The 17,151-nt window shown below is 36.8% G+C and overlaps 1 protein-coding gene across 1 annotated transcript; it reads right to left on the bottom strand.

The window, feature by feature from the left end:
* Positions 1-6,585: 6,585 nt before the first annotated feature.
* LOC149070456 (uncharacterized) lies at positions 6,586-7,428 on the bottom strand. Its single transcript, XM_089249329.1, has one exon. It carries the CDS (start codon positions 7,426-7,428, stop codon positions 6,586-6,588), a length of 843 nt encoding a protein of 280 aa, XP_089105455.1.
* Positions 7,429-17,151: the final 9,723 nt, after the last annotated feature.

Genomic DNA, 17,151 nt, shown 5'->3' with positions numbered 1-17,151 from the left:
CTTCCGTTTTTCTTTACTTCTTCTTTGTAGCCATGTCAAACAGGGAACCTAAAAAAATATATTATTTTATAATAATAAAGAGCCACCAACACAAAGTAATTACAATTCTTAAATTGATGACAAAAATACCCGTTGGATTTGCAGCTGGTTGGAAAAATACAAGTAACGTTATGCTTCGAGTAGCGATATAATGTTATTTAGATCAATTGTTAAAGTTTACTCATTACGCTGCAATTAAAAAATGTTTATGAAGAAAAAGGGAGGGTCCAAATTTCACCCAGGTTCACGTTCAATATTATCAAACAATTTAGTAGTATCAAAAATAGATCTCAACAAATGTTTGACGCAATAAGTCAGCAAAACAAGAATCGCAATTTAAATCACATTTTTAATGAAACAGAAGAAATTGAATTGAAGATGGGGGCCCCATGAGAAAAAAAAATACAAATAATTAGATTTAAGACATGACAATCGAACTCAAAATACAACCCTTTGAATAGGCAGGAATTGATTTGGGAGGAGGGGGGGGGGTCCTAAATATTTAGCGGGACATGATAGTCATTAATTTAAAAAAAAGTTTGTTGGCTTACAGATATCTGGCTCCCTTCTCTAGGAAATGCACCGAAGACGAGCCTGATGAAGTCGTCGATGAAAGCCCAAGACGCACCGTCTTGTGGGGCAGAGGTCCCAGGAGTGTCGTCTTCGGATGGTCACCCCTGATGGATCGCTTCAACAGGGATGACCGATGTTGGATGTGGTTGGAGAGAGCTGGCCATGGGAGAGTCATCATGAGAGGTGGTGGTCAAGGAGCAGGGCATGATTTTTCTGAGGCCCTACCAGGCAAATTTACATGTATGCTACTCGAGAATTTCAACTATATCTCATTTTTGTGAGGCCCTCTTCTCTTAAGGCACGGGCCGTGTCCGGGTGGGCATATGCGTTAAGACGGCGCTGTCCAGAAACGTCGTCTTCAGATGTGTGGCCCTTGGTGGACCGCTTCTAGCAGTGTTAACCGATGTTGAATGGAGAGAGGATGCCTCGGGAGAGCCGTCATGAGAGGTGGTGGCCCAGTAGCGTCGTCTTCTACGATTTGGCCGGGTAGAGGTTGACGTTCCTTAGGCCCCTTTCACACGGAGCGGATGCGGACGCGGATGCGGATGCGGGTCCGCATACCCTTTCAAACGAGCGCTGAAGATGCGGGCGATTCGTCCGCATCTTTAGTTCGAAATTCGTACATATAAACTGTTTTTTCGCAATTTTTGTAATTATTTTTCTCCTTCACCCCTGATTCAGTGGGCATAGGCAGCCTAGAGGCATTCTTTGGTGGTTTAATCTAGAGCCACATAGAATATGGGAATAAAGATGTCTTCATTCCGATCCTCACAAGTAGTCGATGGGAGAAAATGTCTTCAAATATTTTCAAAATATGAAAAAAAAAAATCCGTCTTTTCGGAAAAATATGGAAGAAAAATTCCAAAAACATCCAAAACATTCGATGTTCCAAAAAAAAGAAAAAAAAAAATTCAGGAGATATCAAATAATTTGCAAGTGGTAAAAAAGGGGAGCGGTAGAGACTTTCAAAATGCATGTGCTTAGAAATATTCACATCACAATTCTGTCTTAGGCCGGGATTACACTATAATTCGTTTATAAAACTTGAAAAATGCAACCAATAGGCGGATCAGTTAAGTTCTCTCGAATGTAACAGATGCGTTTATTGGTTACATTTTTCAAGTTTTATAAAATAACTTTCATAAACCTTTTAGAGTGAAATCCCATCCTTAGATCAGTCTCACTTCTGAAATATAAAATTACATTTTTTTAAGTTTATAGACTGAATATCGAGTAAAATAAACTTGTAGGTATCGGGGGAACCACCAAAAATATTCAAGTGCTAGGGTCTTCAAACGACGTAATCCGGCCCTGAGTGAACACCGTACGTGGATAACGTTGTTTAATAAAAACATTTTTTTTAAAGTTTAAAAAAATTAACAGATTAAAAATTTAAAAAAAATAACAAATATTTAAAATAATATTTCAGATATTTATATTTTTTAAATAATTTTAAAAATTTAAAAAGAAAAAAAATTAAAATTTTTAAATTTAATTTAAAAGTTATTAAAGTATGTAGTCAATTAAATATTCGTAATGAACAGAACGGCTTATAATTTTGGTCCCGTCAGTGGCCGTTGTTGGCAGGTTTTATTGTATAAAATTGTAACCTATGGACAAAAGGCAGTTAAAGTTGCTATATTTCCATCTCAGAAGGAAACGGAGGGATAGACGTATGTAGGTACATTATATTAATGAGCAGGGACCATCATATGGTGTTTTTAAGGGTATTTATGGCAAATAATGAAAAAAAATTCCGTGAAAAATCACCTTCAAAAAGTAGCCAAAGATGCGGACGAATTCGCTCCGCATCCGCATCGTGTGAATAGCTCCGAATAAACCTATTGTCAAAACTTCTATGTGCGGATGCGGATCCCGCACTTAGGTTTTGACACATGCGGACGACGTCCGGACCCGCATGAACATTTCCTAGGTGCGGAGATTTTTCGGCTCGTCTGAAAGGCGCAGTATATTCCAATTGTTAAAACTTCTTCCGGACCCGCATCCGCTCCGTGTGAAAGGGCCCTTACGTATGGAAAACATTGCATGTCCCCCAGTTCCAGAACAAGAAATTCTTGTTCTCGACCTTTTTTTCCCGAACTTCCCAGTTTCGACCCACCTGATTGGTCGCTGAAGTGTCGCGTGACAACAGCGTCAGGCTTTCACTCTTTCTTTCGGCAAAAGCTCGCGAAAAAGATGACTCACTCGGGAGGGGAGGGGAAGGGAGCGAGAAGGAAAATGGCCAAAATGCGTGTCTAAACATGATTTTGCAAAAATCTGGAATTTTTGTGCGTCCGCACGTGGTATTTTGTGGAAGAGCCACACTCAAGGAACGAAAGAGTCGTATGTGGCTCGCGAGCCGCGGTTTGTCGACCACTGGGCGAAAGTGATAATCTGTCCAATCTATAAAAAAAGCGAGCAAAAACTCCCGGGAAATTATTGTGCGATTGATTTGGTCTGAAATAACCTTAAAGTTACCTCGATTTTAAACAAAAGATTTAATACTTAGTTGAATCAAAATGATATCATTTCAGAAGTACAGGCTGGCTTCCGCGGAATGGATCAAATTTTTAATTTACATTGCATGATTCAAAATAAATTATCTAAACCTAAAGGCCGTTTGTATGCACTTTTAGTAGGTGATTTTAAAACCGCCTTTGATTCAACTGAATACAATATTCTCTTCCAAACTTAAAAGGACTTGGATGCTAGCAAACATTTTAAAGCTTTAATTCGCGACGCATACAAAAAGGCGTCTTTGAAGGTGAAGACCCCGTTAGGTCTGACAGATAGTATAAAAATTACCCGAGGGGCTCTGCAAAGAGAAATTTTCTCTCTCTCTTGTTCTTTTCTCTTGTTACATAATCGATTTTGTTAAACTTCTGGAGGAATCTCATATTGAACCAATTTATATAAACTCCGAAACTTAAGTAGGCTACATTGTTTATTTTACGCAGATGATACGGCCATCCCCACGGATTCTCCCTTGCACCTGCAGAGAAATCTCAAAATTTTAGAAAATTTTTGCTCTCCCAAAAAATTAAAAATTAATAACGGCAAAACCAAAGTATGGTTTTCAGAAAGGAGGTAAGCTCAAGAAATCTGAATGTTTTTTTTGAATGCCATCCTTTAGAGGTAGTCGCAAATTATACATATCTAGGTGTTAAATTTTCCTCCTGAGATCATTTTCATTTGGCAAAATTAACTTTTCAGTCAAAAACAAAATCGGCAATAAACACAGTATTACCCAGTATAGCTGAGACAAAAATATACTCACCTTCTGTAGCATTCAAACTCTTTTCCTCTCTTATTTTCCCTGTATTTTCTTACGGTTCGGCGATCTGGTCCCCTTCTTATCTTGAAAAACTTGAACCAATCTTTTAACTCCCTTGCCAAAAGAATTTTTCATTTAGACAGAAAAACTCCGGGACATATGGTTAGAACAGAACTTGGGCATTAGCCAATAACGTAACGCATGAGCCAATAACGTAAATTTATATTACGTTATTGGCTCAGGGTTGAAAGAATGCTGACCAATAGGTTTCCAAAACAATACTTTTTAAAACACGGGTTATGATGATGATGACTTATTTTTTATCCGTAATCAATTTCACAATTTTTCTCATCAGTCAGCAAGACTTCCTACATAGTTAGAAGGTGTACTCTCCTTTCCCGCTGTGAGCTATATACGTGTGTGGAGCTAGCTGCTTTTGCAATGAACTTCCTAAAGTGAAGGCAAGCATATGTAAGGTGGCAAAAAAACTTGTTCTGTTTCTTTCATTTTTTCTCACAGATTCAGTCTCTCCTCTGAAAAGGATAATCTCGAAGGATCTATGGAACTTAACGTACATTAAAAAGTTACATATCGTAATTCGTGAAACATTAGGCAGTTGCGTTCTAATATCTTATAATGGCTGTTTAAAAAAATACAGGATTTAAAAAAAAGCGAAAACAGACTTTTACAAGCTGGAGATAAAAAGAATATCCATACTTATTAATTTCAATCCCATTTTAGAACAGTATGAAAAACAAAAAAAAAGTCACAGTGTAACGTCTTTTAACCAGTTATGGGGAAAAGAAAAACGAACTTGCCCTGTTTTCACACGTCTTGTTCGACTAAGCGGGACGTATGGCCATAGTATTGCCTACTAGGTTACTTTCGAATATAGTTATCAGTAGATTACCGTTATCCGGAATCATGAGTCACGATGTTATCACATTAACCACTTTACGATCAAGGACGTAATATTGCCCCCGAATGCCTAGAGAAACAAGTTCTCTCCTCATCATCGTGAAGCTTTGTTGTTACCCTACGAAACAAATTTCTTTTTTACCTCCATTTATTTGTATACTTCTATTAGTGATTTTTTGCCAACATATGATATATCTATCTGCTATATACATATAAGAGTGAAAGAGAACAGGTAGGGTGGACGTGAAAAGAGAAATATACTTCTTACCTATTCTATTATCTGTTTATCTATTATACTGTTTTCTTTTTCATTTCTTTTTTTTTATCTATCTTTTCTTCCTTCTCCTTCTTTTCCTTTTTCTGACGCGATGTTAGGTTAGGACAAGGTTACCATATTTATCGCCGACTCGTCAAGTAGAGATCATTCGAATTTCTTGCCAATTGCTTGTAAGAAAAGGGGTTAAGCGCCGTGTACTGTACTTTCAACAGGTTCGGAACCTTTCATGCGGTGATCCTTCGAGATATATCCCTCACACAACTGTGAATTTTTTCAGTGTTTATTAAAAATATGAATGCAGATTTAGAGTTGTTTTTTTTCACATCTTCTGACGCACTTCGTTGCATTTCTTCGTAATTCGAGAAGTGTCACCCCTTTTGCAAACGGGTACTTCTATATAACTAGCTTATTTCCAATTAAGCCATTTCTTCATAATGGAGAACATGCAAGACTGAATGGAACTATTACTTTACTGCACGATATCTCCGGTCACATCGAAAAATACAGCAGTTTACTATCGATAGAGTTGGGTTGTGGGCTACTGAATGAGACTAGATCAAGTAAAAGCATTAGATGGGGAAATATCCTTTTGCTTAAAGAGGCGGCATTTTTAAAGTTTCAAAGAAGTTCAGCTAAATGCGATGGAGTCAAATTGAAAATATGCCAAAATAAGGCTAGCAATTCGCGTTTATATCTTTGTGTGGACTCTGGAAAGACTTGATCATGGTATTACAGGGAATCAATCGCGAGGAAAATACCTTTGACCTTTGAAGACCGGACACACGCCGCTTCCCATCTCAGAGAGATAACGAAGCGTTCCCGAAGGATGGGTGTATCCGGAAAGTTTTATTAAAAACAACGTAACATGACCACCTCAGACGAAGGCAGCATTATAAAATAATTTACATAAAAATTGATCGTCAACCCCTGAAGTCATATAACAAATAAATAAAATCTAAACAATCAACATCAATGGGCAATCAAAATTATAAACGGGATTATAAGATGGTGGTGTATAGCCGTCCATCCCATAAGAATCTAGTAATCGTCAATTGATCGAGTGATTGATCTGAGTGATTCATAATCTTGGAATATAAAATTTCGAATCACGGTGAATTAGTCGCAGATCATCATCGTCTAAGCCGCAAGTCGTTACCGGAATCGTCACTGGAATCGTCACCGGGTGAACTAAGATCAGCACAATTCACTATATAGCCGAGTAAATCACATTTAATTCGTCCTTGCCATCAATGACGTGATTCATCTCCTTGCAGGTGAACTTGCTTCTGTTTTCCATTTATCGGTCACTTTTGTTGGCGCCGACGTGGTCGAATATCATATTTCCTCTTAAGATATCACTGGGGCTCTTGTCGGTTTGAACTCGCATTGTTCCCATCGCTCAGACGCGCACTGCCAGTCTTCTTGGTATATATGCGGTGTAAGTTGTTATCTCTCTCGAGGAACAATATAATCCACCGCACCCGAGCAAGGCTCATAGGGCTTTTCAAAACTCTTCTTTTGAAACACAGTCGACCGTTTTCGGGAATAGCACCAAAATGAAATTTTTTGTATATGGGCAAGATGTCAGGTAATGCCATAAAGATCCAATCTCACCACAAGCACACATGGCGTCGTCCGACTTCTTGAAACGTTCTAGATACGTCGGTAATGGGCCGTTCTCAGTTATCATAATCACTTCCTCTATAGACCAAATGGTACTATTCCAACGGACGCGTTTCTGTATCTTGTAGGCATCTTTATGTGCATTCTTGTCCCATAGCAGTTGCCACTTTTGTAACAGGTCACTTTTTAGTACCTGTTTGATGTGACTGCGTGGTAGCAAGAGTTGTCCTTCCGTTGGGAAATTAAGAGCATCTTTGGCCAATCTGTCCGCATTTTCATTCCCCGCTATTCCTACATGGCCTTTGACCCATTTGATACTGATAGACGGATGGTTGTATAAAAACTTGCATATTCGCCGAGTATTTTCATGTGGAGTGCGCTGATCACGAATCGCATTAATACTAGACGCGCTGTCAGTATATATCGTCGTCTGCTGATTTTGCTTAATCGCCAATTCTACTGCAGCTGGTATTGCCAGAACCTCCGCCTGAAAGATGCTGTTCCCTTTACGCAACCGTCGAGTCCAATCCTCTTCAACAGATCCTTCTGCATTCATAACTATGTATGCACAGGCCGTGGATGTCTCTGTTTTTGAGCCGTCTGTGAATATACTAATAGCTTCATCCGATGAGCATTGTTCCGCACCAGGCAGCGGAACTTGATTCTGGAACAAAGTCCACACTGGGATGATGAAGCCAACTCTTATTGTTCCCTTCGTAGGCATCAGGGGGTGAACTATCTCTGCAGTCCTTAGTAACTACTAGTCCTAATGAACTACCGGTCGGAGGACTGCAGCTAAGGACCGCTTCAACTACTAGTAGTTAAGAGGTACTATGAACTACCAGTCCTTAAGGTCACGTGACGTGAAACAGTAGTTAGAGGGAGAGAAAATTTTTGGTTTCGAGAGTAACAGATCGCTAACCAATCGGGATGCCGTTTGAAGCCTACAACTACTACTAATTATTTAACAATCGTTTTTCCGCAGTGGGTGGTGGCAGCGATTTCATGTTTACAACTGATTGTAAACACACATTTTTGTCACCCGTGCTTTGCAATTTTTTTTACTCTAACATCGCCAGCTAGTTTAATTATTTTGTAAACGTATGAGACGTTGCATTTTTCATCTTGCGACTTTTTTTAGAATAAGATTCGGTATTTTTCTTGTCCGAGCTCATGGATCCCACTTTTGGATACTTGAAAAAGCGAGTATCTGGGACCCCAGCTGCATATAAGCGGGTCGCATACTGATGAAATCAAAATTTGAAAAAAAGAAAATTCTTACAACAAAATGCAAAATTTTAAATTAAGGTTACCGGCACTAGTTGAGCCTATGGTCGTAGTGTGCCTTTCCGGGGCAGACTTTCCCTTTTTTTGTGGGGGGGGGGGGCTCTTCTTGAAAGGGTTATTATGCAAAATAATTGTAGATTTTTTGGCCCCCTATTCGCCTCGGGGGCCCAACTTGAGGCCCCAGCTGAATACTATTTTTAATATTGAGTGCCACTTTTTTTTAAGACCAATTTGTTAAAAATGATTTTTTATTATCCATTTTTATTCCTTTTAAATTCATTGAAACAATGAATTGCAAATTATTTTCGGAGCAACTAAAATATTAAATTATTGATAATTTATATTTAAAAGAATCAACTGCCTTGCTGCGTATTGTAGTTCTATATTTTAAACTATAGGTTTCTCCTCAGTATTAAAAAATATCAGAACACAATTTTCTATGAATGAGCACTTACCTGTTAATGGAAGTGAATACTTCAATATTTAAAATATATATACGTCTATATTAAAGATCTTTCATCAATTTATCTGTTTCATATTTAGCTTCCAACAAATAATTGCATCTGATAACTTTCATTTTGACAATATATTTCATTTGAGTTGATTAGAAGATGAATGATTGATTGAAATTGATTAATAGAATCATGAATTAAATAACAACTTGCACGTATGATTTGTCAAACAAAAACATTTTATTTCAAACATATGTTCATAGAGAGTTATCATAATCACAATTTATTGGTTGTACTTTTCTTAGAAATCGCATCTTTCAAGAATATAATTTTTTAAGATTCATAAATTTTCATCTGCATCTTCAAATGTTGATTTACCTGAAATTAAAAAGAGGAAGAAAAAAAAAACACTTTTATTATGCTTATCAATATTTAAATGTACTGTATATTTCATTTCAAATTATAACACAGTCTTTAGTTGTATAAGTAGAGATAATTTGTGCACAATAGCACTTAGTCGACTCGCCACCATTTTATCACAGTAGGATCCAAAATGGATAAACTGTGTTTTGCAAGGGAGGCCTGGCGTTCCACATAGATGCACATGTTCATGTCTAGATGTATTTACCTAGGGATTGGCAAATCTTAAGAGCCAACATTGCAAAAAAAAAAATTCATACTGACACCTAAAATTTTCTATGCAGATCATAAAATATTTGGAGTTTATGTCTGAATCTTCCAACATGTGAAGATCATCACTAAGTGCTGAAAAAGTTGAATATAATTTTTTTTTACTTCGGATTATTTCTTCTAAAAATATGCTTGGCTGCCAAAAAATTTGGCCCGCGCCTTTTTCAATTTTTCGAGCCATGTTTCTACCCTAAAATTTTGGTCAGACAGATGAAGTGCAAAAACCTATTGGCACGCAGCTTACTATATATTTTCACTCTACTCTTTCAGCTTTGCTCTAAAACACATCCTTAGCAACCTCTTGTGGATCGGGGAACCCTATTTAAATTAACATAGAAATTTTGCAGTGTTGTATGATCTCACTAGTTAAAAAGTATGATATTATTTGTCGTCAAGTATATTGTTTTAATATTTTCATTCACAAAATTTGCTCATCAGTAAATATAACACGTTTTTCAAAGAATTAATATTGCTTTTCAGTTAGTAAAGCTTCTAAAAGTTTTATTTTTAATGTCCTCCCTCTCATTTATATAGCCAAGACAAGTTTTTCAACAGTACATAGTTTTACTTGCTCTGGTCAAATTTTGAGTGGTATAGGTAGCCATTAAGAAATCGTTTATCTTAATTTCCTCAATTCAATTATGTCAAAAACAGTTGTTCTTTCAATAGTATCTGAAAAAATTATTACAAAGATAATTACTCATAGCAAGATATTTCTCGAGAGAAACCAATATGGTATGGACTAAAAACGATGCCACCTTTCCCCCTTGCTTATTTTGTTTTTGCACATATAAAATGTGTCGCTGAAATTACAATAATTTCAGAGGGAAGTATGTTTCTGTTGAGTTTTATATTGAGAAATATTCAAGTGATTGTACAGTTTACAATTTTTATGAATTTTCTCAACTTAAAATTGAATGTGTATAAATAGGTTATTTTATTCATGGTGCAATATAAATAAGACACTGAAATACAACATTTCTTAATAAACATGTGAATTTATGTAATACTGCCTCTCCGAAACGCTATTATGATTATGATCTGATACAACGTCAAAATTCTGTGGGTGGGATGGTGGTGTTAAATCGGGTTCGACTGTATTTGTTCCACTAGGGTTGTTGATACAAATGAAATCAGTGAAAATGATGATTGCTAAAATTTATGTCATTAAATCATGCATGGAAATATTTCATTTTACATGAAAATAATAATGGAAACTGTTGCTCAAAGTCAAATACAAAAAATTAAAATTACCTTTGTTTGCTCTGGGAGAATTGTTTGGTAACCTTGAAAACCTCACATAACTTCGTAGCTACCTACAGCCAAGTTCCTGGGGAAACAAAATTTTTCGGAGTTAGAAAAGTCTCACAAATGTATATACACTAATATATGTATAATCTCTCAGCTGTTTACTAACAACATTGTTAAAAAATAAATGCTTGTTAAAAGTTTCACTTCCATAACATCTCAAAATGTTATATTTTAAAGTTCTTAAATATTCGACATGGAAATTTGTTTTCTGTGTTTACCCATACACACAAAATCAAAAACAATTTTTGACAAAAAATTAAATTTGCACACAGCAAGGCCATAACCCGAATACTGAAGTAGTAATACGTTTCGAACACTAATCTGCTTCCTCTAGTTATAATGTATATACCTCAATAAAAACTGTGCCTGAAATTCCAACTTTGTTTTTTAGTTCCATTGTACGAATTTCATTTTTCATATCAACAAAACAATATAATGATTCCTTATTAAATATTCCTCATCTCATAGCGAGTTACAGAGTGCAATTTTTCAGGAAGTGGCACATGATTTTTTTCTCAAAATTTAGCTTCCACTAAGTATTACAATATTGTTCATTTGAACAGTTCAAAATATCAAATCTATATTTTAATCCTTTAGTGCACGAGTTTTACAAAAATTAATATTTAACATTACTGCCAATTTTTACCATGCTTTATTTCAATTTCACCATTACTCATCACAAAAAAATAATTAAATTTTTTGTCATTTAGGTGCTGTAATTTATTATCAATGAATTGTAGCTTATTAGTTACTTTGTGCAGTTGGGAGGTTGATCTAAAACACAAATTTTAAATTTCCTTATTTATAGGCGATTATTCATAGCATAGTCATCCAAGCACAATTTTTATTGTGCCAACAATATTCAAATTATTTATTTACACATGTGCTCAATTTATTTAGACATAATTTTTCATTAAAAAAAATTAATGTAGCGAAAAACATAGAATGTAAAATTTCAATCTGATATTATCGTAATTGAAGATTCATGTTTCATTCGCCATGTAAATATTTTCAATACAACCCACAATATACATGGGCTATTTGATATTTTTCAGCATTACCAAGTGGGATCCACTGCCCTATTGATTGCGTGACATTATGTCCATTATATTTTTAAATAACGCATTTACCGAGCAAAAAAATATTAATAATATCTCTAACACTTTTGTTATATAGTTCGATAGCAATAAAATAAATCTTACCTCAGTGATGAACATGCTAGCACTTCGTCGTGGCTTCGATCGCCGATGTCAACATCTGGTTTTGCAGGATATAACGATGAATCACTTCAACTTTGATGACGTCGAAGATATAATCTAAGTTATGTCTGTCATTATTATCGTAAAAAATTGTTTAATTCGAAAAAAAACAGCATATTTCATCACTAAATATCACAGCGAGAACTCACGGCCAGAGACGAAATTTCCTCTTTTCCAAGATGGCCGCCGTGAACTACTTTTCTTGCTGCTTTAGGACTGGTGCTAGGCAGTCCTTAGCAGCGGTCCTAAGTAACTACTAAAAAAAGTCCTTAGCTTAGAGATAGTACCGAAAAGTCGAACTACTGGCCATCTAAGGACAAATCGGGGCTTAACTACTTTTTTTCGGCTAAGGACCGCAGAGATAGCTCACCCCCAGGTGTTATAAGAATTCCGTCCATCCAAACCTCCTTACCCAAATGCAGGATTGTAGATCGACGAGCGTCATATTCAACATATAGGCTGAGCGGAGGGTTTCCCGTAGCAGTATACAGAACATCATTGGCCGTAGTTCTGTATGCACGTTACATACAATAAGAACGGACGTTGGGCAACATCTAGTAATTTACGGAGTCTGTGTGTCGGGTTTTTATACCAGATAGCGCTTGCGTATGAAATGTGCCGTTGCACAGCCGATCTGTATAAAATGTTCCTAAATTTTTGGCGTATACCCCACTTTGGGCCTGCTGTGCGTCTCAATTTTTGCATGGTGTCTTGAACCTTATCAATTTGTTTCGCCACATGCTTCGTGAATTTGAACTGATGGTCAATATGCAACTCCAAGATATTTCATGCATTTAGATATTTGCAGTCGAACATTATTGATTCTTATGCAGGGATGCTTTTTCTTGGGGTGTGGCCATATAAATTTAGTTTTAGTCACCTCCATGCCGAGACGATGATCTTGGCCCATTACACAATCGCTGACTTTTTGGGTCATTTTGCGCCGTGATCCAGGGAAGGTCACTTTTTTTGATTTACTTTTGACGTTAGAATTCTTCGTAGGCGAGGGTTGAGTTTCTGGCTGCCCAACTATCTCCATGACTAGGCCGACTAATAGACGGCGAACCCTGTTTTGACCATTTAATGACACCTTGCGCCGCACCTTTCCCGAGGAGAGTTTTCGGGTGGCTCGAACGAGATTCCAAGTCGATTTAATTGCATCTATGGTGTCTTTTAGCAGGCACTGTAGACTTTCGTGATCACTGACAGGCAGGCGGTGATGAGATCTGTCCAACGAATCTCTTCGGGGATCAGTTAAAAGTGTCCAGGTGTTCCACGCAGCATCATATGTATAGGAGCCATCAGCATCGAGAGTTTCATTCGTTTCGTGGTCACCTAAGATCGCTTTTACCACAGAAGTTGACACAATGTTCTTTTGGGTCTGGGGATGCAAATCCTGAGTCACGACATCTGAAGCACGAACTGTTGATTTCATGAAGTTCCTCTTGGGAACTAATCCGTAGAGAGGAGTAGCAGTCTTCATTGAACATTGGCAGCGTCGTGTTGCGTATGAGGGTGTCCTAGGCCCACCGGATAAGTCCAAAGCATTCAAAAGTGGCGAGCTGTGGATGGTGACATCAATATGGTCGTCCGATGACGTGGTGTTATTCATGGCCAAGTGGTGTCACAATTGTTCGAATCTCATGTTGATCAAAGATTTTTGTTCAGTAATGTCACTTTGTATTATCCTTGCTGTTTGTGTTAATTTTATTTATTATACCTTATTCTAGGCAACTTTGCTTATAATAATTATGTTCGGCCTTTGAAGGAACAGTAGTGCATCTTGAAGTAATCCGCTCGCGAGGCCAGCCGAAAATATAATTTAAGAATAAGAACTCCTTTATATTACAAATAATAAGATTAGCCTTGTTACACATGTTATGGAACCATAGAAGAATAATACAGCCTCAACAATAATGACAAATTTATGGGCTTGTATTAAGATGGCGGGTTTCATAGAATTGACTTTGAAATCGATCAAATTTTAATTAAAAACGATTTTCGATGATAAATTTGAACCAATCATAAATTGCACACATAAAGTACGCAAAAAATTATTTAATCAGCCAGCATTTGATGAATTTGAAGTCCAGTGGGAGGGCTAACGCTGTAGACAATGGCCGACCGATCCTCAATTCACTCGGCGCGATGAAAGTGAAGATAACTTTTCATCTCGACGCCGTAGACGCTTGCTTCAAAGTTCTAAAGAGTCCTTCGATGTCCCCCAACTCACGGCACACCAGGAACCGTCAGCTTACAGATGGTTACGCCGGGATATGATGTAATTCCAGAGCTCCAAAGACGTCCTAACGCTGTAGAATCCATTGTCGATCACTTTTCCGAAGAAAATACCGCATAAACAAGTATTATCTGCGCTCTCATACTTCTTTGTAACAAAAAATGTTCCGGGACTTTGAACAAACTAGCATTTGATGCAAAATTTTATTCGATTAGTTATTTGATAGATAAAAATGAAACCACCTGCCCCACTATGTCCATGATTTGTTGCACGAAATGATGTTTAGATAATCAGGAAATATTTTCCTCTGTATCTTTTATTCACACATTGTCAGATTTTCACTGAAGAAAGATTCGAAGAAAAATGTCTCGTTCTAAAAATTTAGGGCACAGCATAAATATCTACTGCGCTAACGTCTAGCAGGCACCGTATTTGCTAATAGTAGACGATATAGACGATGTAAGATCAGGCCGAAAGCCTTATTTATTATCAGGCTGACACCGTATGAGAAAGGGTTGATATTTTTTGAAGCAATAAATCATGTGTGACATCGAAATAACTTCTGATGTATGATACAAAGAGGGCAAAGAGGTTTCGTTAATCTTTCACGCATCGAAGATTTCACTGCATCGCTCATTTTTTCTTTTTGATTATGGAATAGAAAACATCGGTGCTCATTAATATATGTTCATAGATCACCTTGAAAAATTGTAAAGGGATTTAACAGTAAAACAAGTTCTTCAGTAGTTATACGTTTGAAGTGCAAGAGCATTTGAAATAATATACTGAATTTTCACAAGGAACCTGGTATTCTACTTGTGTATTTGACATTGTGTATTAATTATCAATAAAGGCTGATTCAAATTGTTTGTCCACATGCATGGAATAGCTTATCTTCTGTTGTCGGGGATTTCCTCATGATAGATACCTTTAGAAAAAAATATGACAACCTTGGTGAGAGTAATACAGAAGATATCCATACTTGAATGAATGACAACCGTATTTTTATGAGCAGTGAATTATACCTTTAATTATTTCGGTACATTTTTCTGAATTGTATATTCTTAACTTTAAATTGAAACGCTGTATTTAGGCTGTGACCACCACATTTTTATGTGCTTTTTTCCCCTCCAATATTATTTCTTTATTTTATTTATTTATATATTTCTTATCTTTTTTTTTTACTTTATTTCATTTATTTTTTGTTTATTATTTTTCAGTGACCTTTTCGGGTAATTCATTCGCCCGTTGTCTCTTCAGATTTTGTATTTGTATTATATTTGCAACCGGCAACTTTAGAAGTAATTACTTTTATCGACATAACTTCCAATTGCAAAAAGGTGCTCAAACGATTTGCGGTTACATGTATTGAAATGCCAATTTTCTAACCGGTTGCATATGTAAAACCGTAACAGGAATAACTTTTGATACGCTGCTCCTGTGCTAAAACTTCCAATTTTTAAAATACAGAACCATTTCGGCATGACCATTTACAAAAAATTCCACATTTTCGAATGCAATATCTATGAAGATCTGCAATTTTACATCGTCAGAGTTGCCAACTGCTACGGATTGTCCGTAGTTTCTACGGACGGCCGCAATGAACTACGAATACTGAATACTACGGAAATTGGTTTAGAAAAGTCAGGTCTGAGTTTCTTGTTTTGTTTTACTTATATTTTAATAAAATTGCATCGATCTTTACCATAAAGATGAATTCGTATACTCATGTGCGAGAGAGTTCGGGAGAAGACAAACTCGGAGCCGGTCTGTTTTGTCTGTGCGAGGAAGGCAATCTCTATATAGCCGCGGCTACTTGCCGCTCTACTCGATGCCCAAACGCACAAAAACCAGATTTCCGTCGAAACCACCCCACGCTGTGGGCTAAAACAGGTTTTTGAATGGTTCAGTGTCCCGACCTGGCTTCATTTGCTTAGTCCACAGTGCTTGGTAGAGCTCGCGGAACTTGTGTCGGAAAGAATGTTTCGTCGTAGATTCCGTAGGAGCTCTGATACGAAGAAAATGGGGATGGAAGGGGGTCTATGGTTGCTAGACTTCCGTGTATACTGCCCACAAGGGTGTATGCAGGTTGGGATTGCATTGAATATTCATGAACTATTAAGGGCCGTACTCACCGACATGGTTTAAACTGTAGTCACAATTTTTAGATAAGAGATCAACATAGATTGGTTAAAACACTGAATTTAGCCAATCCGTGTAGATCCCTTATTAAAAAAATTGTGGCCATAGTTTAAACCATGTCGGTGAATACCGTCCTAAGGATCCCCCCCCCTTATGGCAAAGCTGAACATTCACCACTACTGGCGAGCTTTAAGCCATTGTTGGCATGTCTGCATCGTTAATAATTCGATTGTTTATTTATTTATTTATTTACACTTCTCAACAGGCTGAGCCCAATTACAGAGATGGGAAACACGAATATAAAGAATACGAAAAATACAAGTAATGAAAATAAATAGAAAAGCAAAATAATAATAACTCGTCGAATTAACACGTTAAAAATAAATCATCAACAAACATATAATACAAAAACATACATTATATGCGCAACGGAAGAACACATTGAGAATTCAATATGAGGAAGACAAAATGTCCAAAATAAAGAATGGAAAACCGAAAATAGATGAGAAAACAAGAATACACACACACACAAATTCATATATTTAGCACCTAGTGGAACATGGAATCTATGAAAAATATCTGGGAATTCACCCGTATTATAATTTTTGCATGCTCGCAAAGTTGGGGAAGCATTTTAAATGTTCGTGCGTGCACGAGATAAATAAAAAACATTTCGGGAACTATGAACCCGTCACTCGCGAGATGGCACGCAGATATTAATTAGGCTCGTCAGATAATAGCCATCGATTCTGCAATGAAGAACTTTGTGAAGGAATGATAGATCTCGCTTTGCATGTCTGCTATCGAGAGATATCATCTTGACAAAAATAGAGAAGATCCGAAGTTGTGGCGCATCTGGGACGTACACAACAAAAGTCTTCCGAAATAATGACCTCAAAAACTTTTTCTGTACGCGTTCAATACGTACGCTCATCGCTGTAGGAATATGGCCCCATATCACTGAGCCATACACAAGTGAGGGTAAGACATATGCGAAATACATGTTGTGTCCAATTTTGACTATTGCATTTAAAACCATGGATTTTTTTTTTTTTAAATCACTTCTA

This window comes from Pholcus phalangioides, unplaced genomic scaffold (assembly GCF_987345545.1).
Source record: "Pholcus phalangioides strain wild (caught in Gottingen) unplaced genomic scaffold, Ppha-v1.0 ptg000022l_1, whole genome shotgun sequence".
NCBI classification, from domain to species: Eukaryota; Metazoa; Arthropoda; class Arachnida; order Araneae; family Pholcidae; genus Pholcus; species Pholcus phalangioides.
Note: the sequence above shows the minus strand (reverse complement) of the source record. Positions and strands in the feature narration are given on the sequence as shown.

Coding starts and splice junctions, on each gene's coding strand:
- LOC149070456 (XM_089249329.1), bottom strand. CDS start 7,428: ATGCCTACGAAGGGAACAATAAGAGTTGGCTTCATCATCCCAGTGTGG.